The sequence below is a fragment of the Podarcis raffonei genome, chromosome 13, assembly GCF_027172205.1.
Source record: "Podarcis raffonei isolate rPodRaf1 chromosome 13, rPodRaf1.pri, whole genome shotgun sequence".
NCBI classification, from domain to species: Eukaryota; Metazoa; Chordata; class Lepidosauria; order Squamata; family Lacertidae; genus Podarcis; species Podarcis raffonei.
The window spans coordinates 17,170,018-17,196,576 of record NC_070614.1 but is presented as its reverse complement, the minus strand read 5'-3'; the positions used below and the strand labels follow the sequence as shown (position 1 = coordinate 17,196,576).

Genomic DNA, 26,559 nt, shown 5'->3' with positions numbered 1-26,559 from the left:
TCACTCTGACTTTTGCTTTCTCTGCTTTCTCTGCCTCTTTCAGATGATCTGAGAACACCCTCAGTGTGGTGTAGTGGTTAAGAGTGGTAGTCTTGTAATCTGGTGAACCGGGTTCGCATCTCCGCTCCTCCACATGCAGCTGCTGGGTGACCTTGGGCCAGTCACACTTCTTTGAAGTCTCTCAGCCTCACTCACCTCACAGAGTGTTTGTTGTGGGGGAGGAAGGGAAAAGGAGAATATTAGCCGCTTTGAGACTCCTTTGGGTAGTGATAAAGCGGGATATCAAATCCAAACTCCTCCTCCTCCTCCTCCTCCTCCTCTTCTTCTCCTTCTCCTTCCCCTTCTTCTTCTGCCACAATGAAAGGGTAGTGAGCAAATAGGCAAAGAAAAGAGCAAAAGAGCACTTTAGACACTCAGATTTAGTGTTAAAGGCGGCACACAGACCCACTTTCAAGCAAGCCCAAATGCCGGGGTGTCTATGGTCTGTATGCAACCATAAAGGGCTCACCTTAACCTAGGAACACTTCATGTAATGCATCAGAAAGGCTGCTTCTCTCCTGAAACAGGCAGATGGATGCTTAAATGAGTTGTAGCTACTGAGTGTCATTATTAAATCCCTCTATGTAACATATGTGCCCTTATGTTTTTAAGCACTGCACATCCCACAGAGTTAAGTATGATTGAATGTCCACTTAAATGAAAGGGCTGAGGCCAGTATATTTTTTGCATGCTCGTGCTAAGCGAAGTGACCCCCTGTTCTACTTTCCAGACAATAGCACAGGTTGTACAAAACTGCTTGCTTATTGTAGGGGCTCCTGAATGGGATTTGCCTTGCTGGTGCATTGAATGTTTGGAGTTGCATTCTTCTGGCACCCAAAGCAGAGTGATGAGTTGCTCGGGAACTACTAATTTCACCAAAACAAATACCTGTATTAGAGTAGTAAGTGTAGCGGCAGCTGGAAGGGACACAAGCACCTATTGGCTGGTGCCTGTGATGTCATGATAGCAAGTGTTTTTGTCATCTTCTTGAAACCTGGTTTGGAGGTCTTTCTGTAAAAAGATTCCTAGAAGCTGAGTGACCTCTCGCTGTGCTGCAAAAGCAAGCAGTGCACATCTAATCCTCTGAAGCAAAGCTGAGAGAAAAAGCCGCAAATAAGCAAGATTGCAAAGGGCCACAAAAATGCTATCAAATAGTCCCACCATAGCAAGACTACCTTATATGGCGAAAGGGAAATATAGTGGATTCTGAGAAGTGCCACTTGGGTGTTAAGATCCTTCTTTAAATTGGTAACTGAAGGCCTTACATCTCACTCAGTTCATTCTTACTGTGTCTATTCACATGGTTTCTTACTGGGCAATTCCAGACTGTCCCTATTTTGGGGTGGGATTCAAACACCAGTGAATTCAGGTTGCACAATTAAAATGGATTTGGAGCCCATGTGCGACAAACTGGCTTCTCCAAAAATATTGTGCTATATTACAGTAAGAAAAGTGTAGCAGATGCAAAGTCACCTAACCTCCATGCAAACCAAACAGGATGAATGTTCAGGAAACAGGTCATCTGGAAACAACCACGCTATCCTCTAATCCTTTGCCTCCTTTGCCTCAATCTTTTTCTTTTGCCCAAATCTTCTGCTCTGCCACTGATCTTTATCTTACTTTTGGCTGCTTGATCTTCCTTCTGCTGCTTATATGGCCTCCTGTTGCTTCACACTTTCCTTTGTGTCCCTTTCCCATCACATTTCATGTTTCGCTCACTCTTTCCCTCTTGAGCTAGTTACCTCTTACTTGTACAGTGGTACCTTGGTTCTTGAACTTAATCCATTCCGGGAATCTGTTTGACTCCCGAAACCATTCAAAAACCAAGGTGTGGCTTCCGATTGGCTGCAGGAGCTTCCTGCAGAAGCCACCTCGGATGTTCGACTTCCGAAAAACGTTCACAAACCGGAACACTTCTGGGTTTGCGGCGTTTGGGAGCAAATTTGTTCGGGAGCCAAGTCGTTCGAGTACCAAGGTACCACTGTATATGCAATTACTTACATTTGCAATTTTTCATACTCACTTTGTTTCTTTGCACAGTATCTTGCTTGCTTACTCACTACTCCTACTTTCCTTCCTCTCTTCCTCTCTCTCTCTCTCTCTCTCTCTCTCTCTCTCTCTCTTTCTCTTTCTTTTTCAAGTTGCTTGCTTCTCTTTCAATCACTTGCTTTTTAAATGCTTCACTAGGGATAAAATTAGTTGAGAAAATGACCTGTTCAGGCTCTCTCCAGCTCCTGCAGCAATGCACCTGCTATTGCCGGCTGTCCATGGTTTGAGCAGTTAACAATTGCCTGGTGCTGAATCAGGACTCATGCCTGGGTAGCAGTAAAGGGAACGTTGCTACTATTGTTCTGCAGAATGATCCTCTCTATGCAACACCTCTTTCTCTCCTTTGCCTGCCTTCTCCTCACCTTCACTTTGCTTCCAGATCTTGCTTGCTCAGCAAATTGATCCTTTACCCAAGATGTCTTCACACATCTATTTATTTATTTATTAAATTTCTATACCACCCTTCATCCAAGAATCACAGGGCAGTTAACAACATAAAAACACAAAAATACATGGAAACAAACGAAAACAATACCCTCCCACACTTTTAGAGACTGTAGATTGTTTACTTAGCCAAAGGCTAATTATGAGAAGAGGGATAGTTTTGTTTGGTGCCTAAAGGAAGGTGCCCAGCCAGCCTCCCTGGGGTGAGCATTCCACACATGATGCTAAAAATCGCTTTCAGCTTTAAACCTGTTGCATTCACATCTGTAAAACTAGCACTGACTGATATGTCTCTTTTATTTCTTCTGAATTCTTCTCCCACATTAACAGCATTCACACCTGATGCCAAAATATGAGAGGGGCTGACATGTACCTTGCTGTTTTCTGCTTAACTTGCCTAGTCTGCGCATCCTCTGTTTCAACCACCTTTTCCAGAGTGGGTACTTGGCCTTGAGCTGCAACAGGGGACCCACTTTCACATTTCTTACTGCCGATCTTGCCGTCTTTTTCCTTCTCTCCTCTTGTTCACTCCTTTATTTTTTGCTATCTCCTTCTGCTTTTCTCAACCTCTCACTCCCCTCTTAAAAGGCAACAACCCCTTTTAAGCAAAGCAAAAATTGTGAGTGTGCCACTGGTAGAACCCATTGTTAGACTGAGGTGGTACCCAGCTGTGAATCCTAACCTGCCAGTTGGAGACCAGCACATAGTTTCCTTTGCTCATCTGTTCCCCCATCACCCTGCCTCTAATTCTTGCATCCCATCCTGTTTTCTATCCTTTGCCATTTCTCCTTGCTTACCTTCTTACTGCTTTTAACTGCTCTGTTTTATTTGCTTGCTTTTTGCTCGACTGCCTCCTCTTTGGCTGCTTTCATTTCTGCCTGCTGCCTATTACCCTTGTTTCCTGCTGAGCTTCTCTTCCTTCCTTCCTCTACCATAGGGCTGTACAACCACACATCCAATTTGTTTCCATCCCTGCTTTTCATCCAGCTTGACTTGTGATGCTTCCTCAAGCCGTTAGCAAAGGCGCAGTACAGTGTAGGAACATGAGGAAAATGTGCCTATTTCTGTGAGCGAGTATCCATGTTGGTCTGTTTAACAGGACCAACAAAAAGGGAATCTAATAGCATCCCATGGACTGGCAGCTTTATAATGTTGCCTGGGTGGATTTGGGAGCAAAGGCAGCAAGTGAGTTTGTGGCAGGGCCTAGATTTATGCGTTTGGCAAATATCCTGGTGCTGAATAGCCAGGTTAGATTGGGAGGCTATCCATGAACAAGGACAAACTCATGTGTCTTCATGCATCTGCCAAATCTGTTAATCTTTTAAGGTTCTGTAAAGCTGTTTTGTGAATACTGTTGTGGTTATCTTATATTCTGGAGTAAGGACCAGTTCATTGAAATGAGAAACTTTGGGTCACTCCATTTCTTGCTCTCCCATGCTTTTTGCTTTGCTGCTGACTTCCTTTCTCTCATGCACTCCTTTCTTCTCCCTTTATGCATGCTTGTCAACTCTCACTTCAACCGCACATGCTTATCTCTGTTCTTTTATTTCTTGCTGACTCTTCCTTCCTGGCCATTCTTTTCAGTTGCTCAGTTGTCACTTTGTGGAGTCCCTATATTTCTCTTATTTTTAACCCCTGTGCCGGGTTGGCCTATTGTCTGTTTCTTCAACTTCTCAGTCCTGGCATGTGCACAACCTCACACACTCTTTCTTTCTTTCTTTCTTTCTTTCTTTCTTTCTTTCTTTCTTTCTTCTCTCTCTCTCTCTCTCTCTCCCTCCCTCTCCCATTCTCTGGGCCAATGGACTCAGGTGTGTGTTAGCTACTGGAAACCTGCTTGAAAACACTGCACAGACCACAAAGACTATGGGGTTTTGTTTTCAGTGCCTTAGCCCAGCAATGTAAATGTGGTTGCTGGGTTTAGTTTGTGGACTGTGTGTAAACTACTTACTCCCCACAAGCAGGGAGATACTGAGCACAACACACTTCAAGCAGCCATCCCAGGAATGTGTGAATTGGCTTTACAATCTCACTATTTCACGTCTTGTTTTTACTCTTCCGTTTTCTTCCTGTTGATCTAGCTTCCCCTCTCTTTGCTTACATGCTTTTGTGATCTGTCTCATCCACCCCCCCTTTAATTTGCCTGTTCTACCTCTATGTGATTATTAAACAATGTCACAAATACTTAATGCAACAATAAAGAAAATTACCCCACAGTAGCTCTTTCATATGAGCAGTGGCAGACTCGTTCATATGAAAAAGGCCAAGTGATCAAACGATCCTTCTCCTGCTCTGATCAGATCTGCATTGCTTCATTCCCTACAATGAGCTCATAGTGACATTCCTGGATCTATCCCATTTTATCCCCCCTCTCCTGAGAATTCTGTGAGCCAAGCTTAGGCGAGAATGAAGGTGTGTACAGACCATAATTTAAAAGTAAACTCCAATATGGAAATACGCATACTACAATTTGAGCACCTCTGCCATACTCCTCACCCGCCACCAGATAGATATTCTGGTTTTCAGCAGAAACTGGATTGCACAGTGCAGATTGTGTCTGTCACAAAAGCAGCTCTTGCCGCCACCCACACCTTTTGGAACAATTTTTTGACAGTAAAAAACAAACAAAAGCAAGTACAAAAATGTCGAAAAATTAAAGCACCAAAGATAGATTTAAATTTGGGAATGGTTGTGTGTGCCCTGTGAGGAGTGAAGGCAAGGGGAGGAAAGCTTGAACCATCATAGCAGAAAGGTTTCACTCATTTGTGCTCAGTGACCTGTCTAAAACCATCCTTTAAGCTTCATGGCTGAGCAAAGGTTCTGGAAATAGAACAAACAGCTGTGAGCTTCACTTGGAGACACAGCCCTCTTGCCAAATGATGGCTGAAAGATCAAAATATCCAAGCAATATATGCCACCTATTTCATTATATTGGTTGCGGCCTTCTTTGTTTTCCCTCTGCATTCTTTTTTTTAAAAAAAACAGTGATTTTAACACAGAACTCCCTGCTTCAAATCCAATAGTCTGTCCATTGCACCATATTGGCACTTAATTAAAGTGCAGTGTTCATCCTATGGTTCGTATGAGAATATCCAGGTATTTCCACCCACCCACCCCAAAATAATTTTCTGGTTTTTCCTGCCAAAATGAAGGATCGTGTTGCAAATTGCACTATTCATGTTTCTGATAGAACCTCAGTGTTGGAGATATGTAGACTGCCTGGAGGACTGTATCTATGTAAATCATACAGAGAACTCATTGGGGAGGCAATATATAAATGTAGTAAATAAAAATTAAATAGCAAATAGCCAGAAAATGATAAATTAACATCCTTGAGGTATCAAGATGAAACTTTACAATTGCCCAGGTGTATTCAGTATCCAAAGCAGGTTATGGAATATAATTCTAATTTTTATTTACCAATCTTATTGTTTGACATTTTTTTCAAATAAAGTGTGGTGGTATTGTATTTCCTAATAAAATGGAGCTGAATTTCACTCATGTTCAAAATGTTCTTTCTCCAAACTGTTCATTCGGACGCATCCCATCCCATCTTATAAAAACAAGCCTGGTAGAAAGACCAATGTTGTTATCCACTGAATTTTAGGTAAACACACATACCAGAAATCAATAAGACTGGCTATTAATAAAAGCAGCAGCTCAGCTGAAAACTTACTTATTCAAAAGTTATTTCAGTGCAACTTACTTCCAAGAAAGCAGTCTCAGAATTGTAGCCCGGGTCATACTCCATAACTTTAAATGAGCTTTAGCCAAGACTAACTCTTCCTAGATTATGCCCATGGTGCATTAACCGTTACAAATAGTGAACAATTTCACTGCATAAAATGTACACAATTCACTGTTTACTTGATCTTTTTGTTAACAGTACAAAAGAATGAGAAGCCAGCAGCCCAATATTGCTTTGAGGGCATCTCAAGATAGTCTATTTGAATATTCACTCAAATTCGTTTCTACAAAGTTTGTGGGGTGGTTAGACAATGCCAGCTGTTCATTTAGTATTCATTCTGATTCATTTGTCAGGTGGTTAGAGGGTGTTGCAAACATTTTCAAGTCACCTTTCCAAGTCACCTTTAACTGCAGAACCTGAATTAGCTGATATGTGATTGTATTCAGCTCAAAAATACTGACAGTCCAGGAGAATCCTGAGATTTACAGAGGTCACCTTGATTCTAGAACAAGCACTTGATGCATGATGCTTTCTTTCCCCATTCCACTACAGCTGCTGCCTCCTCCAGCTACTGCTGGGAATGAAAGCATTCTGCAGACAAATGCTTCAGAATCAGGGCAAGATTGCCTGTTCCAGGAAAGGAAGGGTTAACAAACTCATTATTTTCCCCCCAACAAGAAAGTATGTCTGAGCTGGATGTTCCAAGCTTCTAAACTTGGGCCTTATAGCTTGAGCAAGCAATCCTTGTGATTCTATACAAACAAGCTAGAAATTCTTATCGTCTAGTGTTCATTTTGTTATTCTAAGTTCATGGAGGATAACCACTCCTTCTACCCCTTCTCAAAGTGAGCAGGCATTTTCTTCTGTTGGCGATTTTTGAAGACAATTTATTATTTTGGGCATTTTTCTTCCATCATTACATATAAATATATTGATGTTCTCCTCTTTATACAATGTGGTGAAAGGAGAATCCAGTGACTCAAGCTATATGTCCCACTCAAAGTCCAGAACAAAAACTATATCCAAAAGAGTTTATTGATTCAGATGTAACTAAGGGCACATAGCCAAATTTTTAAATATAGATTTCCAAAGGATACCTGCCATAAAATGCAAGGTAATTATATGATGCAGGTGCCCATATTATCATAGAACAAAAAACAGAGAGGATATGCTCATTTACTATTTCCTCTTTATTAAGCACTCCTTGCTGTTCAGATCAGGCCTCAACACAATGATGTAGCATTTGGGGGCAAAGATGGAGCCCAGTAAGCCAGCACTGGAGGCCAAGATGGAGAAGATCTCCACAGCCACCATGTATTTCCCCTTGGTGCTCAGGTACACAGGAACAAAGGAGACCCAAACACTACAAAACAAGAACATGCTGAAGGTGATGAATTTGGCCTCATTGAAGCTCTCAGGCAGTTTCCTGGCAAAAAAGGCCACAACAAAGCTGAAAATGGCCAAAAAGCCCATGTAGCCCAGGACACAGTAAAACAGGGCAACAGACCCTTCGTTGCAGCCTAGAATGATTTCCCTCATCACAGAGTGCATGTCGGAATCAGGAAATGGGGGAGAGGTTCCTAACCACACAGCACAAATGCCTGCTTGGATAAGGGAACAAGAAAACACAATGGAGCTTGCCAGTCTTTTCCCCACCCACTTCCTCATTCTGGATCCTGGTTTGGTGGCCACAAAGGCCAGAACCACCGTGATCGTTTTGGCCAGAACACAAGAAACAGTCACTGTGAAAACAAGGCCAAAAGCCATTTGTCGGAGCAGGCAGCTCACTCTTTCTGGAGGGCTGAGGAAGATCAATGGGCAGAGGAAGCAGAGCAGGAGGAAAGTGAGGAGAGTGTAGGTGAGGTCCCGATTGTTTGCTCTGACAATGGGTGTGTCCTGATGTTTAATGAAGATGGCCAGGACCACCACTGTGAGGAGACAGAGAGAAAGAGCCAACAATGCTAAGCTCATCCCCAGAGGCTCTTTGAAAGACAAGAAGCTGATGGTCTTTGGAATGCATTGCGATTGGTCTCTGTGTGGATAGTGGTCTTCGGGGCACCCAACACAGTCATCCATATCTGGAAAGAAAGTAATGCATTCTTATTTCAGATGTGCTGGTGAGCAACTACTAAGCTGCTAGTATGGTACTCTTAAGGTTAAATTAGAAATTTCACAGATGTCTCCTTTTTTCACATTACAAGAAATGAGATTCTGACTAAACATCAAAAAGAACCTTTTGATGGGAAGAGCTTAGGTCATGTGTAACAAACATTTTCCTTTTAGGACAATGTGCATTATGGGGGCTTTCTATACATAGGGATGGAGGAGAAATTTGGTTTTGTTGCTGTTTGAATGGGAAAGTTATCTAAATTGCACTCCTTGAAACAACACACGAACGAAAGTATTGTTACCCTGCAAAATGTGTAATTCTCTAAAAAAATATGATAGACTCTTTAAACAAATAATATATACAAAAATTATTTAATTAACTTTCTCCACAACTTCTAATAAACTTATGTTTGAAAAGTATTTATCTCATGTCTCTTACCCTTCTGGGACGAAATCTTGCCTTGAGGACAAGGAACACAATCATAGCAGCAGAATGGCTCCCCCTCCTTCTTTTTCTTGCTGGAACCAGGAGCGCAATTTGGGTTACACACAGAAAGGGGTGGAACCTGCCCATTTAAAGAAACACACAAACAGTTTAGCACACAGAAATTAGCAGCACTTTTGGCTTCCTATTCCTTCCAGCTAGAAGCAGGAAGACACTAAACTACTTATTCTGCTATTCATGGTTTAAAAAAATAATGCCGAAACTGACTCTCTTTGAGCCCCCTTTTGGCATTCAGAAAGAATGCATGAGGGCTCAAGGTGGGAAGTGGATTGGGGGCTCATCCTCACCAGCCCTGCCCCCATTGTCTCCATACATAATGTAACACATGCTCCACCCCCAATTCTCCAGTCATAGGATATGTAAAAACTCATGGATCTTGGAGAGGACTGAGACGTACTGCCAAGAATGATCTACAAGTCTAAGAGTGGTCTTGTGCTCATTCATGTTCAACTTGTGGGTTACCAGCAGGCATCTGGTTGGCCATACATAGGTAAAGGGACCCCTGACCGTTAGGTCCAGTCGTGACTGACTCTGGGCTTGTGGCGCTCATCTCGCTTTATTGGCCGAGGGAGCCGGCGTACAGCTTCTGGGTCATGTAGCCGGCATGACTAAGCCGCTTCTGGTGAACCAGAGCAGTGCACGGAAACGCCGGAGCGGTACCTATTTATCTACTTGTACTTTGACGTGCTTTCGAACTGCTTGGTTGGCAGGAGCAGGGACCGAGCAACAGGAGCTCACCCCGTTGCGGGAATTCGAACCGCCGACTTTCTGATCGGCAAGTCCTAGGCTCTGTGGTTTAACCCACAGCGCCACCCGAGTCCCCTGGCCATACATAGTTCAATACAATAACCACCTGAGAGAATAGGGATGTTTTTACATGGTACCTAAAGATACGTATGTAGAGAAGGTGCCAAGCGAGTCTTCTTGGGGGACAGCTGATTTTATTTATTCCTTTGCCCTTATTTATTGTTTTGAGTTTTCCACAATCTAAGAAGCCCCTTTCCTCATTCTATGGTTGTTGACACAGGGCAGCTACCAACAAGTCTCCATGGCCCCTGCTTCCTTCCCACCTGAGCAACAAACACCTTATTCTTGACAAAAGGCTCATGTAAAAACCCTGGGGTAGAGAAAGCCCCAGCCCAACAGCCATGTTTATGCCATATGCAGATGCTGGACAAGATGGGCCAGATGATCTCTAAGTGCAATAACGCTCTGTTTTCCTGTATCTCATGGATGTAGGAGTTATGCCGCACCTGGTGAAAGCTTCTGTGCCACACCATATGGTTGTCATCAATGGAAATTTGCTGGCCTGGGGCAGATTCCACACCCACCCTTCCAACCTTGACCCTCACGAAGGAGTTATTTGGAAAAGTGACCATGTTGGTAATATCAAAGCCATCTTCTACTTCCCTGTTCTCACCAAAAGATAATGTTTCTCCAGCAGAGTTGTTAAAGAAGACACTGCTAAGGAAGGGATAGAGCTGCATTGAAAGAAAAAATAGGAACTATGAAGTCATGTAAATGTCTTTCCTTACTGGCACTCAGGATGTCTCCAGACTGCCAGTACACATAGATACTGCTATGCGAAAGTAAGCCATCCCTGATAAATGGTTAGTAAGCTGAGAATTTGCCTAGTGAGTTGATGATTTCTATTGTTTCCTATGGGGAAAACCTCAATGTTTTCCGGAACAAAAAGAAATGAGGAAAAAAATCCATGGCTTTTAGGACACACTGCTTGGATATCTGCTGCTGTTGCAAGAGGGCAAGTAGCCTCATATACTCATCATGAAGGGGTTAATACCATGGAGTAAGCTGTCCTGCGAGGCTCCCTCGCTTTGGGAAGAAATGGGCGACAAAGCTTGTTTTCTACTCGGCCTATGTGTGAATTCTCTGCTCCCTCCAGTCACATGGATTTAATCTGCCTGTTTTGTTTCAGAAAAGAATGGAATATGAAACTAGTGTTTTCTATACCAATTCTTTAGGAACTATTACCCTTTTGTAATCAAGTTATGTTTTACTGCCTGTGCAGATTTTTTCTGACTGCTATATGGAAAAGCACACGAATGTTACCTTTGAAGAGTTTTGTAAGTAAACTATGTTATAACCTTCAGTGGGATTCACTGGAAAGAGCGCATCTGAAAGTTTCGCAGCCTATATTTCTGTTCTTTGATCGGTGCATGTTTTCCCATGTTAAACCTCTGCTACCGTTTCCTTACCCAAAACTTGGGTCTTGGCTTCCTGGGATTTCCAACAAGAATGACATACCTTAATGATCTCAGCTAAGATACAAAAAACAGCTTTAAAGAAATCCACTAAGTCCTCTTCATTACTTGTTTGTTTTTTGCTGGTCAGGGACAACCTCTTTGGGTGCTGTGCTTGCTCTTCTCTAGATTTTTCCTCAGCTGCAGAACATGCCTTGCCAACTCTCCCCTTTTCTGATCAGGAGGCCCATGTGGAGCTTGTCTGAGGCATGGGGCAGCTGGGATGCACATGGTGTTCTTGGCATGATAGTGTAAGTTCAACAAGCCCTGGCAGGGCCCCGTGACCAGCTTAGCTTTTTGATGAACAGGGCAAGTGTACCCAGCTGCTCCACTCTCTGCATGGGCCTGCCTTTCAGTGTAGGATCAGATCTTCCGATTAACTTGTATGCAGAGAGGCTGTTTGTGAAGGAGCAGAACAGTGCGAGATCGGATCACCCTGCACTAACAATTTCTCTGCAAAGACAGCTGCTCACGAAAAAACAGCGCCCTGCAGGATTGGATCCTCCTGCTTAACAGCTGTAAGCGGGACGCTCTGATCCTACACTGTGCTACTCCTTCATGAGTAACTTCTCTGCAAACAAGGGGAGAATCTGATCCTACACAAAGTGCTCAAACATTTTTAGAATGCTGATTTACACATCATTGCCCATGTCAAATAAAATATATCTCATGAAAGGAATTACCTGCCAAGGCTGGAATTTCTGAAGCTCCTGAATCCCTCCTTCCACCGCTGCCCTGTATTTGGTCCTGGACAAGAACATGGCATGTAGAGCATGTGCCGTTGCATAGACAGCATTGTAAAGACTGTAGCTGTGGCCAGACATGGTCATCTCAAAAGCAGACGAAGGGAGATTCTCCAGCTTCTCCTCTCCAGTGCAGGTTCCACTGGCCTGCTCCTCTGTACCAGAGTTTGGAAATAAACAGAGAAATGCTTGTTCCCAGAACTGCTTGACAAAGCCATTTCCATTTGCCTCAAAAGGATTTTGGACCTCAAGAAAGGCTTTGAATCCTTGTACCACATTTGAATGAACCGCAAAGGAGAGGGAACCATGGAAGTCTTGCATATCCCAGCTCATTTGATAGGTCAATGCTGTGAAATCCAGCTGTGCTGTCAGAATCCACACCTTGCCCTCAGAGGTCTTGGTCACATTTTCCAATTCACCAAGTGTTACCATTTCTTTCAAGTCAGTCATGGAGATTGTTTCTCCATAGAAAACAACAACTTTGGCTTTACTTTCCATCATAGCTTGATAAATTTGGATTGAGTAGGACTGCAGATCATAATACTCTGCCAGATATGTGGTTTTTGGGGTTTTCTTTGAGAAGGCCAAGCAAATGCCTTTCTGGGAAAGCAGAGGTTTCAGGGTCTGAATAAATCTCTCTCCACTGTCATTATCCACAGCGAGCAGCCCAACCCACGTCCAACCAAAGTGCAGCAGTAACTCAACGATCCCAGTGTATTGATGGGCTTCATTGGGCACCATCTTGTAGAAGGAGGTAGATTGGCTTTGACCGGCATCCTCTGGGGCAAAAGAGCCATAAGTGAGCTAAAAGGAAATAAAGGGGCATAATCCATAAATTGATTGGGCATGCGTTTCCTGACTAATTATAAGGTGAGTTGAGACAGTTGCCCCAGGAAAGAAGGCACTGGAAAACTGGGAGGGTGGCAGATCTTTTCTGCATGGAGTGCTTGTCAGCCTCTGCCTCCTTGCATACCCTCTTTCCCTCTCCTCTCCCCACCCCATTTTTCCTTCTCCAGTTCCTTCTCTTTGTTTCCGTGCAGTCCTGCTTTCCTCTCCCACCTACTCCCTTTCCCTTTCCAGTTTGTTCTCCTTGTTTTCCTGCACTGCTACTTTCCTGCACCCTAGCTTCACCACAGCATTTCACCTTCTCATTTCATGGTGTCTTAATTTCCCTTCCCTACCTTTGTCAAACCCCTAACCCACAGAGTCCCGCTCAAGGGCCACAATGTGTGGGGCAGTTTCAAAGAATCCTAGAATTGTAGTGTTGGAAGGGAACACAAGGGTCATCTAGTTGAACCCACAGAAATGCAGGAGGTGGTTGAACAACGCGGCATCATGCAACTGTTATGCCACACTATAGGGGCCAACGCCTTGGGCCTGAGGTCCCTTGGACTCCCCAATAAAACATTTGAGGGGGCTGCCCTCCCCTCCCACAGGTGATGGGCATTACCATTCAAATGGTGTGTGCGCACTGTGTCATTTTGCAGGAGGGGTCTTGTCTGCCCCCCCATATTTTTTCAAGTTGGCATCACTTGGGGGGGGGGTTTGCTCACAAAACCTCCAGATCACCTTTAACTGCATAACCTGAATTTGCTGGTATGTGACTGAATCTTATTCAAACATAGGAACAGCCTGGAAGCATCCTGAGATGAATTCTAGCTCAGGCACTTAGTGCATAGTGCTGTCTCTCCCTCCCACCCACCCTACTATGACTGCTACCCCCTCCTGCTACTGCTACTGCTGTGAATTAAAGCATCCCACAGCTAAATGCCTCAGATGAATACAGGAAGTTGCCTACTGCTGTGTCAGACCATGGATCCATCTAGCTCGCCACTGATTATGTGGAGTGGTAGGAGACCTAATCAAAGATGCCACGGACTGAGCCTAGGACCTTCTACATTCACTGCGGGTGCTCTACTAATCCTTCCAGTAGTGTGATGACTTGCCAGAATAAACAGGAGCAGAAGCTCACCACAAGATTCTGGATTGCAATCTGGGTTTCCTTCTAATATTTTCAGGTATGCACCCCAATTCGCAGTGGGTTGCAGAAAGGTTCCACCAGACATTCTGCTGCCACTGAATCTTACTTCAATGCAACAAATAGGATCACATCATCCACTGCGCTTGAGACACCAGACTAACTAGAGGAGTCAGGGGAGGCATGTAGCATACACTGCTCAGACACCCAGCAGAGAGAAAAGGCTTAAGAAAGGAGATGAGGAATGCCTACGTACAGCAAACATGTTTAAATGTTGCTGAAGGGTCAATACTATATGACAGGTGAAGGCACATTTTATCACATGTGGTGGAACCGTAAAATAATCAAAAGTTATTGGGAAATGATTTATAATGAAAAGAAAAAAATGTTTAAGACAACCTTTGTTAAAAGACCAGAAGCGTTTTTGTTAGGCATTACAGGCCAAGACTTGCCAAAAGAGTGGAAGAAATTATTTATGTATGCTACAGCAGTGGCTAGGATGCTACTAGCCCAAAGATGGAAAGATGACAAGATACCAACGGAAGAAGAATGGCAACAAAAACTGATGGAATATGCTGAAAGGGTGAAGCTAACTGGGAAACTAAGAGACAAGGAGAATAGACACATTAACAAGGACTGGGAACCATTTATGTTGTATTTACAGAAACATTGTAAAGAAGTGGACTCACTAGCAGGGTTTGAGTACAACTTACAACTAGGAAAACAAGCATAAAAATGAAGACGTAATAATGGGAAAATAGCAAAGTGTAAGATGTACCGTAGTTTTCGCCATATAGGACGCACCGGCCCATAGGACGCACCTAATTTTTGGGGGGGGAAATAAAGGGGGGGATTATTTTTTTCCCCAGGCACGGGGCTGGGGCAGGGGAAGCCCGAGCTTCCCCCGACCCCAACCCCCAGAACATGCAGCTCTCCGCAAGCGTGGGAGCCCAGTGCCGGGCTCCCATGGCTTGCGGAGAGCTGCACGAAGCTAAGCCTGGGCGTGCTGCGCCTCCGCGCTGTCCCCCGAGCTTGCGGGGCTGCTGGCGGCAGGGAGAAGCACGCTTCTCCCCACCGCCAGCCTCCAAACCACATTGGGAGACAGGGGGATGGCGTGCTGCGCCTCCCCGCTGTCCCCCGAGCTTGCAGGGCTGCTGGCGGCAGGGAGAAGCACACTTCTCCCCGTCAGCCTCCAAACCAGGTCAGGGGACAGTGGAATGGCAGCGTTCCGCCTCCCCGCTGTCCCACGAGCTTGTGGGGCTGGTGGTGGGGCTCTCCTGAAGCCTGGAGAGCGAGAGGGGTCGGTGCGAAAGCCTGCATTCGCCCCATAGGACGCACACACATTTCCCCTTCATTCTTGGAGGGGGGAAAGTGCATCCTATAGGGCGAAAAATATGGTAACTGGAAAAAACATGGTACAAAACAACAATAATATAACAATATTTAATTAAAAGATTACAAAATCAAGGTAGAAGAAGACAGGCAGGATAAGGAAATATTTAAAGAACCAGAAGAAGAAATTGAGGGAAGTCATGGGAGAAGGGTGGGGGAGATGGGAATCCATATGTTCCTTTTTGTAGCATTGATTATTGTGTTGAATATAAAATTGTAAAACTTATTAAAAATTATATATGAGGGGGGAAAATACTATCTGACAGCTTTATACTAATTGTGTGAGGCACACTGGAAACACTTTTTGTGGAGGGCAGGATCACTCTCCTTTGTCAGTCACAACTATTTTTTACTATACAAAACCTTTCTGGATAGAAAAGATCATGGTGAATGAGTGAGAAGTCTCCAGTGGGAGGTCTTACCTGGGGGATCTTGTAGATGCTCAAGATGTTTGCCATTAGAAGGGAGGTTTCAAAGTCAAGTCCTCCAATAACTGCCATCTGAAGTTTCTGAGTGTCACACTTGTAGTTGGGTACAAGTGTGGATGGGAGGTTCAGAGTAGCCGCGTAGGTCATCCTTTCATTGAAGTAACTGTCATAGATGTGGAATCCCAACGTAATATTAGGTAAGATCTTGGGGTTTTCATTGATCTCCTTGACAGCAAACACCAAGGCCAGGATATGCTGGTAGTTCTTTGGCAACACACTGCACAGAGAATTTTATGCTGTATCATTGTATCATGCAATTGTATCAAATGCATGCTATACATTTTTTAAGGGCCACAAGATGATTCTTCAGAATTTCAATGCAAATTGTGCCCTAATATCCAAATATCTGCAAAACAAGTTTTGTTAAAAGAATGCATTGTAGTCCACTTGTATAACACTTTCACTAATACATGCATTTTGGGGTCATTTTACCCCAGGATACGCATTTTTGTATACATTGTTTGGCTGGAGAAGTACACTAAAATTTGGAGAAGGGTGAATTTCAAATGATGCCTCTCTTTTGATTTCAACATCTTTTTAGAGCATGAGAAATCTGGTAGGTTCACATTTAAATGTGAACTGATTTGAATCCCCCCCCCTTCTCTAATAAGGAAATACAGTGGTACCTCAGGTTATGTACACTTCAGGTTACATACGCTTCAGGTTACAGACTCCGCTAACCCAGAAATAGTACCTCAGGTTAAGAACTTTGCGTCAGGATGAGAACAGAAATTGTGCTCCGGCGACGCAGCAGCAGCAGGAGGCCCCATTAGCTAAAGTGGTGCTTCAGGTTAAGAACAGTTTCAGGTTAAGGACGGACCTCTCGAACGAATTAAGTACTTAACCTGAGGTACCACCGTACATATATTTACTTAGGGGTCCTACATGTACCTGAACGAGATTCAAGTGATGCTGTTGCTGACACCATCCTCTGACCAGATTCCCTAAACCTCCACTCCTGCCCAATTCACTCACAGATTGGTTAAACAACTGCTAGATACAAATTGCCACTTAACCCTCCAATTGTATTTCTGGCTGGTTGGACAGTTGAATTGGTTTAAGAAATCTGCTTCCTAACCTGAAATTTCCACCAGCTCATTTGTTCTGATGCTCACCTCAAAATATTATCAACACACTGAGGATAAACAGCCTTATCTGTTTACTTTCACCTCAGCTTTCTCTGGTCTTTGCCACATATTCCTTCTCACAACTGACTGTTAACTGCCATTTCTTCACTGATCAGAACCTTCATTTGTTGCCCGGGCCAATTGGAGTGAATGTAACTGAACCAGGCCCTGCCTATAAATATTAGATGTAATTGTCTCTTTCCCCCCTTCTTCTCTTCCCCTCTCACCAAGAAGCCATCACCAAATAGCCCTACACCACATTAAGAGCACAAGGCCTCAAACTTTGATAGTCACACCCGGACATCAACAGAGGCCATGCAGAAAGCATATTTAGGGTCAGAGGCGTAGGAAGGTCAGGTGGTACCTGGTGCAGAAAATTTCTTGTCACCACCCTCCCACACATTGATTTTTTTTAAAAAAATTGGCCTGCAAAAATAGTTTTATGTTATTTCATATTTTCTTACAAAAGAATGTGGATTATGGCCCTCTGATAACAAGTAGGTAACTGTGGACAGGTACTTAAATCTACAGGATGGATTGTGTTTTGGCTCCACTGAATTGAAATTTCAGCCTTCACGACATATGAAAATGGCCAAGTAAACAGCTATTTTCGCAGAGGAGGGTCAAGATATTAACTGATATGCATGAAATTTCAGATATAGCTATATAATCCCTAGTGTAGAAAGATAAGACCTTTAGAGCAGGCATTTTTTTTAAAAAAATAATAATTCATGAACCATCCTAGTAGGGCAGTAATTGTTCCTTTTTGACACCCCCCTCCGTGATGGAACCCATGGCAGACCACCCCCCCTGCCCCCCTTCCTACACCCCTGCTTAGGGTTGCTGCCTAAAAAAGCATAGATTTAGGGTCTCCACCTCCCCCTTTCCAAGCCAACTCTTCAGCTTTGCAACAATTTCCCCATCCACCCCCACCTCTGCCTGGAAGTAAATCCAGTGAAATCAGTGGAATTTGTTTCTGAGTAAGCCTGGTCAGAGCTGGGGGATGTTTTTGTGACATCTGATTACGTGTCATATGAAGTCTTTACAAGGTATTAAGAAGTTGAGTGGTCGTTAGCCTTTCCTTGAATTCTTCTTTGTCAGAAGCAGTAAGGAGGTGAGAAGCAAGTCCGCCAAGAATAAGATCACCAGGTTGGTAGTATTCATGTGGAATTCTGGACCAATCATGGATGGTGCAACTTGTATGTTTGCATACCATATGTGGCAGATGAAAGAGAAGGGGCACAATAAACAGCAACATACTGAGGCAATTATTCTTCCTGATCACACACCCTCAGTTACATCTAGAAAATGAACCTTAGCTTCAGAACCACGCTCAGTACAATATTCTGCCTCACACCAATTCACAGATTAAAATCCTTTATTGCAACTTGACAAAGAGAAAAGCAGAAATCCTTCCTCTTCCTCTGCCCTCTCCCTTACCTAAATTGGCAGAAAGGGGTTTTTTATACCTATATTTAGACTTTGGCTGGTATTGTCTGGAAATCTATTGAGACATTATCCAAGGGATAATGACAAGAGTGGTAATTACAGATGAGCTAATAACTAGGGCTCTTCACATCAGGTACATCAAACAGATGGCACGAAAACCTGCTCGTAATGTTCCGTTCTGTCCATCTTTGGGCCAACAAAAGTACATGTTATATTAACCAATGAGAAAGAACATAAGAGTGGGTCTGTTATTAATGCTGACTAGTGGAATAATTTATCAGACCTCCTAAATTTTTCCACTCGAACCTCTGTTCATTAATTTACTGAGAATCCTACCAAGACAGGCAAAAGAATGGTGAAAGGGACTGAGTTTATCAGGTGGTTTGTGTTGGTGACAAAGAAGAATAGGTATTAAATGAGAATTCTCTGAATGCCAGGATCCAGGTTTGGGGCAATTAAATACTCTTTGATGAGACAATCCCAGCAGAGATTTTAAATCACAAAATATCCATTAAAGTAAACATGGAAGTTTAGGCTTTTAAATCTTTTGAAAAAGACCTTGTTAGTTCAAAAAAAACCCTCTTCCCTTTGTTTATCAATAGTTTTGACTCCAAATTCTCCCCTTAAATCTAAAGAATAAATTTCCCTCCTGTTCACAGCAACTAGACTAGTTATTGCCCAAGGGAGGAAACCTCTAATATACCAATAGAGGCTTGGGTTAATAACATCCGGAGCATTGCCATATCAGAACGCCTCACATACCATCGGTGACTAATGAAAGGCACCTCCAAATAAGATACCTTTGACTTGATCTGGGACTCAGCCAGAAGAAAAGGTGTTTTATATGCATTAGAACACTGTGACACCAGATGGCGCTGTGGAGTTCCATCTTTCGCCAACATGATTTGCCATTACAGACATACCTTGGTTTTCAAATGCTTTGGGAGTAAAGCGTTTTGGCTTGCGAATGATTGAAAACCAGAAGTGATTGTTCTGGTTTTCGAATGTTCTTTGATGTGACTTCCGTAGCTTCTGATTGGCTGCAGCCAACTGGAAGCTGTGCCTTGGTTTCTGAACCTTTTGGAAGTCGAAAGGACTTCCGGAATGGACTCCATTCGACTTCCAAGGTACCACTGTATAAAGTTTACAACATGTTTTCCTGAAGTGCTTTTTTGCTTTGTCTAGACCCAGCCCTGGTTTCCCTTTTTTTCTTTTTTATTGAACAGGATATTTTAATGCCATCACCATTCACAGAGGTGAATTACAATAATCATGCCAGTGTTCTTATCTGTTTACAATTTATCTGTAAATATTCAATGAACCATTTCCATTATTTTATAAAAAGTTTGTTATCTTGATTTCTTATTTTTCTTCTAAGTTTTGCCATTTCTACATATTCCATAAGTTTTTGAATCCATTCTTCCTTTGCTGGGACTCCTCCTTCTTTCCAGTTTTGGGCAAGTAACATTCTTGCCGCTGTAATCCCATACATGAATAAGTTCTGTCCCTATAATTCCCAAAAGAAAAGCTTCTGTTTTTGTTTTTGTTTTTTTACAAATGTTATTTTAAACATCCTTTTCAATTCTTTATATATCATTTCCCAGTAAGACCACCCCACATATGTTAAAAAGTACCTTCCTTCTCTTTACATTTCCAACACTTATTTGATTTAGATATATACATTTTTGCCAATTTACTAAATGTTAGATACTATAAATATATCATTTTCATATAATTTTCACTTAGACCGTAACATGCTATAAATTTTATATCCATATTCCACAATCATTCCCATGCTTCCATGTCTATATTATGACCAATATCTATTGCCCAGTGTATCATTGAGGATTTTACTTGTTCATACTTTGTTTCGAAGTCGAATAATAACTTATACATTTCAGACAGCACATTGCTGGGATATCAAAGTTACTTCAAGGGCCTCTGGGTCACTTAACGTCTCCCACTGCTTTAAATAGGTAGCGAGAATAAACAAAAGATGCACTAACTCTTGAGGAAGCCTCAAACATTCGCAATTGATTAAGCATGGGTCTGAATGCTTGCAGCTTCCTTAGCTAGCAAAAAACAGATGAAATATTCCTGCCAGCTTCTTAGTTTTTCAAATGCACCATAAGGTCAAAAAAGCATTGGGAATCCCTTTGTCAGAGAGACCACAGAGGATTTTTAAAGGAATTGCACATAGGAATTATAAGAGATAAGATACAACATAGTTATACAATGTAGAAAAAGAGAGATTAATTTGCCCATATTCTGATAGAAAAATAAACAGAGATGATAGGTTAATTTCTTATTTCTTCTTTATTAACTTCTCCTTACTGTTCAGATCTGGTCTCAACACAATGATGTAGCATTTGGGAGCAAAGATGGAGCCCATTAAGCCAGCACTGGAGGCCAAGATGGAGAAGATCTCCACAGCCACCATGTATTTCCCCTTGGTGCTCAGGTACACAGGAACAAAGGAGATCCAAACACTACAAAACAACAACATGCTGAAGGTGATGAATTTGGCCTCATTAAAGCTGTCAGGCAGTTTCCTGGCAAAAAAGGCCACAACAAAGCTGAGAATGGCCAAAAAGCCCATGTAGCCCAGGACACAGTAAAACAGGGCAACTGACCCTTCGTTGCAGCCTAGAATGATTTCCCTCATCGCAGACTGCATGTCAGAATCAGGGAATGGGGGAAAGATTCCTAACCACACACTGCAAAGGCCCACTTGGATAATGGTACATGACAACACAATAGAGCTTGCCAGTCTTTTCCCCACCCACTTCCTCATTCGGGATCCTGGTTTGGTGGCCACAAAGGCCAGAACCACCGTGATCGTTTTGGCCAGAACACAAGAAACAGTCACTGTGAAAAGAAGGCCAAAAGCCATTTGTCGGAGCAGGCAGCTCACTCTTTCTGGAGGGCTGAGGAAGATCAATGGGCAGAGGAAGCAGAGCAGGAGGAAAGTGAGGAGAGTGTAGGTGAGGTCCCGATTGTTTGCTCTGACAAGTGGTGTGTCCTGATGTTTAACGAAGATGGCTAGGACCACCACTGTGAGGAGAGAGAGAGAAAGAGCCAACAATGCTAAGCTCATCCCCAGAGGCTCTTTAACAGACAGGAAGCTGATGGTCTTTGGAATGCATTGCGATTGATCTCTGTGTGGATACTGATCTTCAGGGCACCCAACACAGTCATCCATATCTGGAGAGAAAATAATATATTCAGATTTCAGATTATCTGGATAGCAACTCCAATGCTACCACTGTAAAACTCGAGGTTAAAATAGAAATATCACAGATGTCTCCTTTATACATTTGAAAAGTACCATGTATATATTGTGTCCCCTACCTTTCTGTGATGAAATCTTGCCTTGAGGACATGGAGCACAATCATAGCAGCAGAATGGCTCCCCCTCCTTCTTTTCCTTCCTGGAACCAGGAGGGCAATTTGAGTTACATAGTGAAAGCGGTGGAACCTGCCCATTTAAATAAACACATAAAGATTTTAGCACACAGAAATAATAATAATAATAATAATAATAATAATAATAATAATAATAATAATAATTTATTTGTACCCCGCCCATCTGGCTGGGTTTCCCAAGCCACTCTGGGCGGCTTCCAACAAAGATGAAAGGGCTGCCTTCAGATGTCTTCTGATTGTCAGGTAGATGTTTATCGCTTTGACATCTGATGGGAGGGCGTTCCACAGGGCGGGCGCCACTACCGAGAAGGCCCTCTGCCTGGTTCCCTGTAACTTGGCCTCTCGCAGTGAGGGAACCGCCAGAAGGCCCTCAGAGCTGGACCTCAGTGTCCGGGCAGAACGATGGGGGAGGAGACACTCCTTCAGATATACTGGACCGAGGCCGTTTAGGGCTTTAAAGGTCAGCACCAACACTTTGAATTGTGCTTGGAAACGTACTGGGAGCCAATGTAGGTCTTTCAAGACCAGTGTTATATGGTCTTGGCGGGCGCTCCCAGTCACCAGTCTAGCTGCCGCATTCTGGATTAGTTGTAGTTTCCGGGTCACCTTCAAAGGTAGCCCCACGTAGAGCACATTGCAGTAGTCCAAGCGGGAGATAACCAGAGCATGCACCACTCTGGCGAGACAGTCCGCAGGCAGATAGGGTCTCAGCCTACGTACCAGATGGAGCTGGTAAACAGCTGCCCTGGACACAGATTTGACCTGTGCCTCCATGGACAGCTGTGAGTCCAAAATGACTCCCAGGCTGCGCACCTGGTCCTTCAGGGGCACAGTTACCCCATTCAGGACCAGGGAATCCTCCACACCTGCCCGCCTCCTGTCCCCCAAAAACAGTACTTCTGTCTTGTCAGGATTCAACCTCAATCTGTTAGCCGCCATCCATCCTCCAACCGCTTCCAGACACTCACACAGGACCTTCACCGCCTTCACTGTTTCTGATTTAAAAGAGAGGTAGAGCTGGGTATCATCTGCATACTGATGAACACCCAGCCCAAACCTCCTGATGATCTCTCCCAGTGGCTGCATGTAAATGTTGAAAAGCATGGGGGAGAGGACAGAACCCTGAGGCACCCCACAAGTGAGAGCCCAGGGGTCTGAACACTCATCCCCCACCACCACTTTCTGAACACGGCCCAGGAGGAAGGAGCAGAACCACCGTATGACAGTGCCCCCAGCTCCCAGCCCCTCAAGACGGTCCAGAAGGATGTTATGGTCGATGGTATCAAACGCCGCTGAGAGATCCAGCAGAACTAGGAAACAGCTCTCACCTTTGTCCCTAGCCCGCCGGAGATCATGAACCAGTGTGACCAAGGCAGTTTCAGTCCCATGATGAGGCCTGAATCCCGACTGGAAGGGATTAGTAGTATTTCCCCCCAACCCCAACAAGAAATAGGAAGACACTAAAATACTTATTCGAAACTCAGAGCCAAACTACTCATTTTTCTATTCATGCTTTTAAAAAAAATGTACTCAACCTGACCATCTGGGGAACAGATATCCCAAATGGAGAGTGATCTGTTGGAATGTAATGTTAAAGATATTCTCTTTTCCTATCTTTCATGAATGTAGGAATTATGCCTGACCTGGTGAAAGCTTTGATGCCACACCACTCTGTTGTCATCAATGGAAATCAGCTGGCCTGGGACAGCCTCCCCACCCAGTCTTCCAACCTTGACTCTCCTGAAGGAGTTATTTGGAAAAGTGACTATGTTGGTAATATCAAAGCCAGTTTCTACTTCCCTGCTCTCACTGAAAGATACCGTTTCTCCAGCAGAGTTGTTAAAGGAGACACTCCTAAGGAAGGGATGGAGCTGCATTGGAAGAAAAATAGGAACTATGAAGTAATGCACATGTCTCTCCTTACTGACACTCAGGATGCCTCCAACATTCAGTACTGGCAGGGACTGCTATGCAAACAGAATCCACTCACTGGAATTGGTTCGTAAAGCGAGCATTCACAGAGAGAGCCAATGATTTCCTTTCTCTCCTATAGGGAAAATCCTAATGCATTCCTGACCAAGAAGAAACGAGGAAAAAGTCCATGGATTTCAGTTCCCACTGCTTGGATATGTCACACTCCACGGAAGAGAATCATAGGGTAACCGGCCTCATATAACCATTATGCAGACATTTAATCAACGCATGAAGGGGGTTAATGCCATGGAGTAAGCTGTTCTACCAGGCTTCGTCCATGTCACTTTCATTCACTTTTGGAGGAAATGGACAACAAAGCCTTTTGGCTCTGGGGAAACTCAGCCTACATGTGAATTCTATGCTTACGTTAAGCGGAGGATCCTAGTCTACACTCAGTACTTGAAAATTTTCAGTGTACTCTTCAACATTTCATTGCCCATGTCAAATAACTTGTATGTTATAATAGGCATTACCTGCCAAGGCTGCAGTTTCTGAAGCTCCTGCATCCCTCCTTCCACCGCTGCCCTGTATTTGGTCCAGGGCCAAAACATGGAATGTAGAGCATGTGCTGTGGCATAAACTGCATTATAGATGCTATAGCTGTGGCTTGTTATGCTCATTTCAAAGCCAGACGAAGGGAGGTTTTCCAGCTTCTCCTCGCCAGTGCAGGTTCCACTGACCTGCTCCTCTGCGTTGGAGTTTGGAAATAAACAGAGAAATACCTGTGCCCAGAACTGCTTGACAAAGCCATTTCCATTTGCCTCAAAAGGATTCTGTACCTGAAGAAAGGCTTTAAATCCTTTTACCACATTTGAATGAACTGCAAAGGAGAGGGAACCATGGAAGACATGCATATCCCAACTCATTTGATAGGTCAATGTTGTGCAATCCACCTGTGCTGTCAGTATCCACACCTTGCCCACAGATGTTTTGTTGATATTTTCCATTTCACCTAGCGCTAGCATTGTTCGCAAGCGAACCATGGACGTTGTTCCTCCATAGAAAACAACAACCTTGGCTTCACTTTCCATAATAACATGATAGATTTGGATCAAGTGGGAATACAAGACATAATACTCAGTCAAATGTGTCATTTTCAGGGTTGTCTCTGAGAAGGCCAAGCAAATGCCTTTCTGGGAGAGCAGAGTTTTCAGGGTCTGAATAAATCTCTCTCCGCTATCATTAACTCCAGCGAGCAGCCCAATCCACGTCCAACCAAAGTGCAGCAGTAACTCAACAATCCCAGTGTACTGATGGGCTTCATTGGGCACCATCCTATAGAAGGAAGTAGACTGGCTTTGACCAGGATCTTCTGGAGCAAAGGAACCATAAGTGAGCTAAAAGGAATAAAGAGGCATAATTCATAAATGTTGAAGAAGTGCAATTTTGTTGGCCAATCCAGACCATTCTCTGCATGCCGCAGTAGAAGCTTTGTGCTGTGGAAGACAAAGCTACTGATCTTTGTTTCTAACTGGCCCAGGAAACAGGACCATTTCCAAACATAAAGAGAAAGTCACCTATTGAAAATCCTAGTATTGACCTTTGAAAGCTCTAATTTGTCTGAACCTCATATATCTAGAGGGCCACCTTCTCCTACACCACCCACACTTCCTGGTTTATTGGGTGAGGCCAGGTCACACCTAATACATTCTGCTGCCTGAGATAGAAACCAACTGGTCCTGCCATTGAATCCTCCTTCAATATACCAATAGTACTGTATCATCCACTGCACTTGGGACACCAGACTAGTTAGAGGAGTCAGGGGAGGCACTCCTCAGACCTAGAACAGAGAGAAAAGGCAAGTGTGCTTAAGAAGGGGAAATAGGACTGCCCACCTAGAGCAGACATCTTTAATTGCAAAGCCCACAGGAAACACATTTTGTGAAGAGCAGGACCATCCTCCTTTTTTAGTCACAATTCTACAAAACGTTTTTGGAGAGAAAAGATCATGGTGATTGAGTGTGAAGAGTCCAAGGCAGTATCTTACCTGGGGAATCTTGTAGATGCTCAATATGTCTGCCATGTAGAGGGAGGTATCAAAGTCCAGTCCCCCAATAACTGCAACCAGGTGTTTCTGGGTGTCGCATTTGTAGTTGGGTAAAAGTGTGGAGGGAAGGTTCAGAGCAGCCCGATAGGTCATCCTTTCATTGAAGTAACTGTCATAGATGTGGAATCCTAAGGTGATATTAGGTAAGATCTTGGGGTTCTCATTGATCTCCTTGACAGCAAATATCAAGGCCAGAATATGCTGGTAGTTCTTTGGCACAACACTGCAATGAGAATTTTATGCTATATATTTGAAATATATGCTATGCATTTAAAAAAAGGGGGGGGAGGCTTGACAATTCTTCAGCATTTTAGTTGAAATTGTGTCCTATTATATATGCAAAGGAGTTTCCCCTGAAGGAATACATTGTATCCCACTTTTATACTTGTAGCTCACTTTTATTAATACAGTGGTACCTCAAATTACAGACGCTTAACTGGCATTTCTTGGCTGATCAGAACCTTCAGCCAATTAGTCTGTTGTTGCCCAGGCCAATTGGAATGAATGGACCTGATCCAGTCCCTGTCTATAAATGAAATTCCCTCTCTTCCCCTGTCACCAGTCCTCTGGCATTGAACAAGCCTGCACCATAGTTACAGCAGAAGGCTACAGACATTGACAGTCACACAGAGACATCAACAGAAGCCATGAAATATTTTGAAATATTTTGAAACCACGAAGCTGATTAATAATAATAATATATCTCACAAGATAAAAATAAAGTGTACGGGCTGCCCTTTGGGTTTAGAGATATACAAATCGGTTATTTACAGGTACTGATCTGATCCTACAAAAAAGCTGTATCGAAATGCAGAGAAGTAGGTAGCCAGGCTTTATGGAGTT

At 43.5% G+C, this 26,559-nt stretch overlaps 1 protein-coding gene across 8 annotated transcripts; it reads right to left on the bottom strand.

Annotated features, from left to right (window-relative positions):
• Positions 1-3,872: 3,872 nt before the first annotated feature.
• LOC128399657 (vomeronasal type-2 receptor 26-like) lies at positions 3,873-25,742 on the bottom strand. 8 transcript variants are annotated; one of them, XM_053361303.1, is made up of 6 exons: positions 23,339-23,444; positions 21,621-21,700; positions 15,628-15,910; positions 11,776-12,639; positions 8,766-8,892; positions 3,873-8,295 (listed from the first exon to the last, which is right to left on the bottom strand). In XM_053361303.1, exons 2-6 carry the CDS (start codon positions 21,650-21,652, stop codon positions 7,397-7,399), a joined length of 2,205 nt encoding a protein of 734 aa, XP_053217278.1. In that variant the 5' UTR covers positions 21,653-21,700; positions 23,339-23,444; the 3' UTR covers positions 3,873-7,396. The 8 variants fall into 8 exon arrangements, with proteins under 8 accessions (XP_053217278.1, XP_053217286.1, XP_053217281.1 ...); XM_053361311.1 differs by lacking the exon at positions 23,339-23,444 and adding an exon at positions 10,085-10,312 and having other exon boundaries at positions 21,621-21,807; XM_053361306.1 differs by lacking the exons at positions 8,766-8,892; positions 11,776-12,639; positions 15,628-15,910 and adding exons at positions 24,143-25,449; positions 25,657-25,742 and having other exon boundaries at positions 21,621-21,747; positions 23,339-23,566.
• Between the last annotated feature and the right edge of the window lie 817 nt (positions 25,743-26,559).

Bases quoted from the DNA above. Each gene is read 5' to 3' on its own strand.
- LOC128399657 (XM_053361311.1), bottom strand. From the start codon at position 21,652: ATGTCCTCAAGGCAAGATTTCATCACAGAAAG. The intron at 10,313-11,775 runs GTAATTCCTTTC...CTTTCAATGCAG, and splicing joins AGAAATTCCAGCCTTGGCAG to CTCTATCCCTTCCTTAGCAG. The intron at 8,893-10,084 runs GTGCGGCATAAC...TTAAATGGGCAG, and splicing joins GGCACAGAAGCTTTCACCAG to GTTCCACCCCTTTCTGTGTG.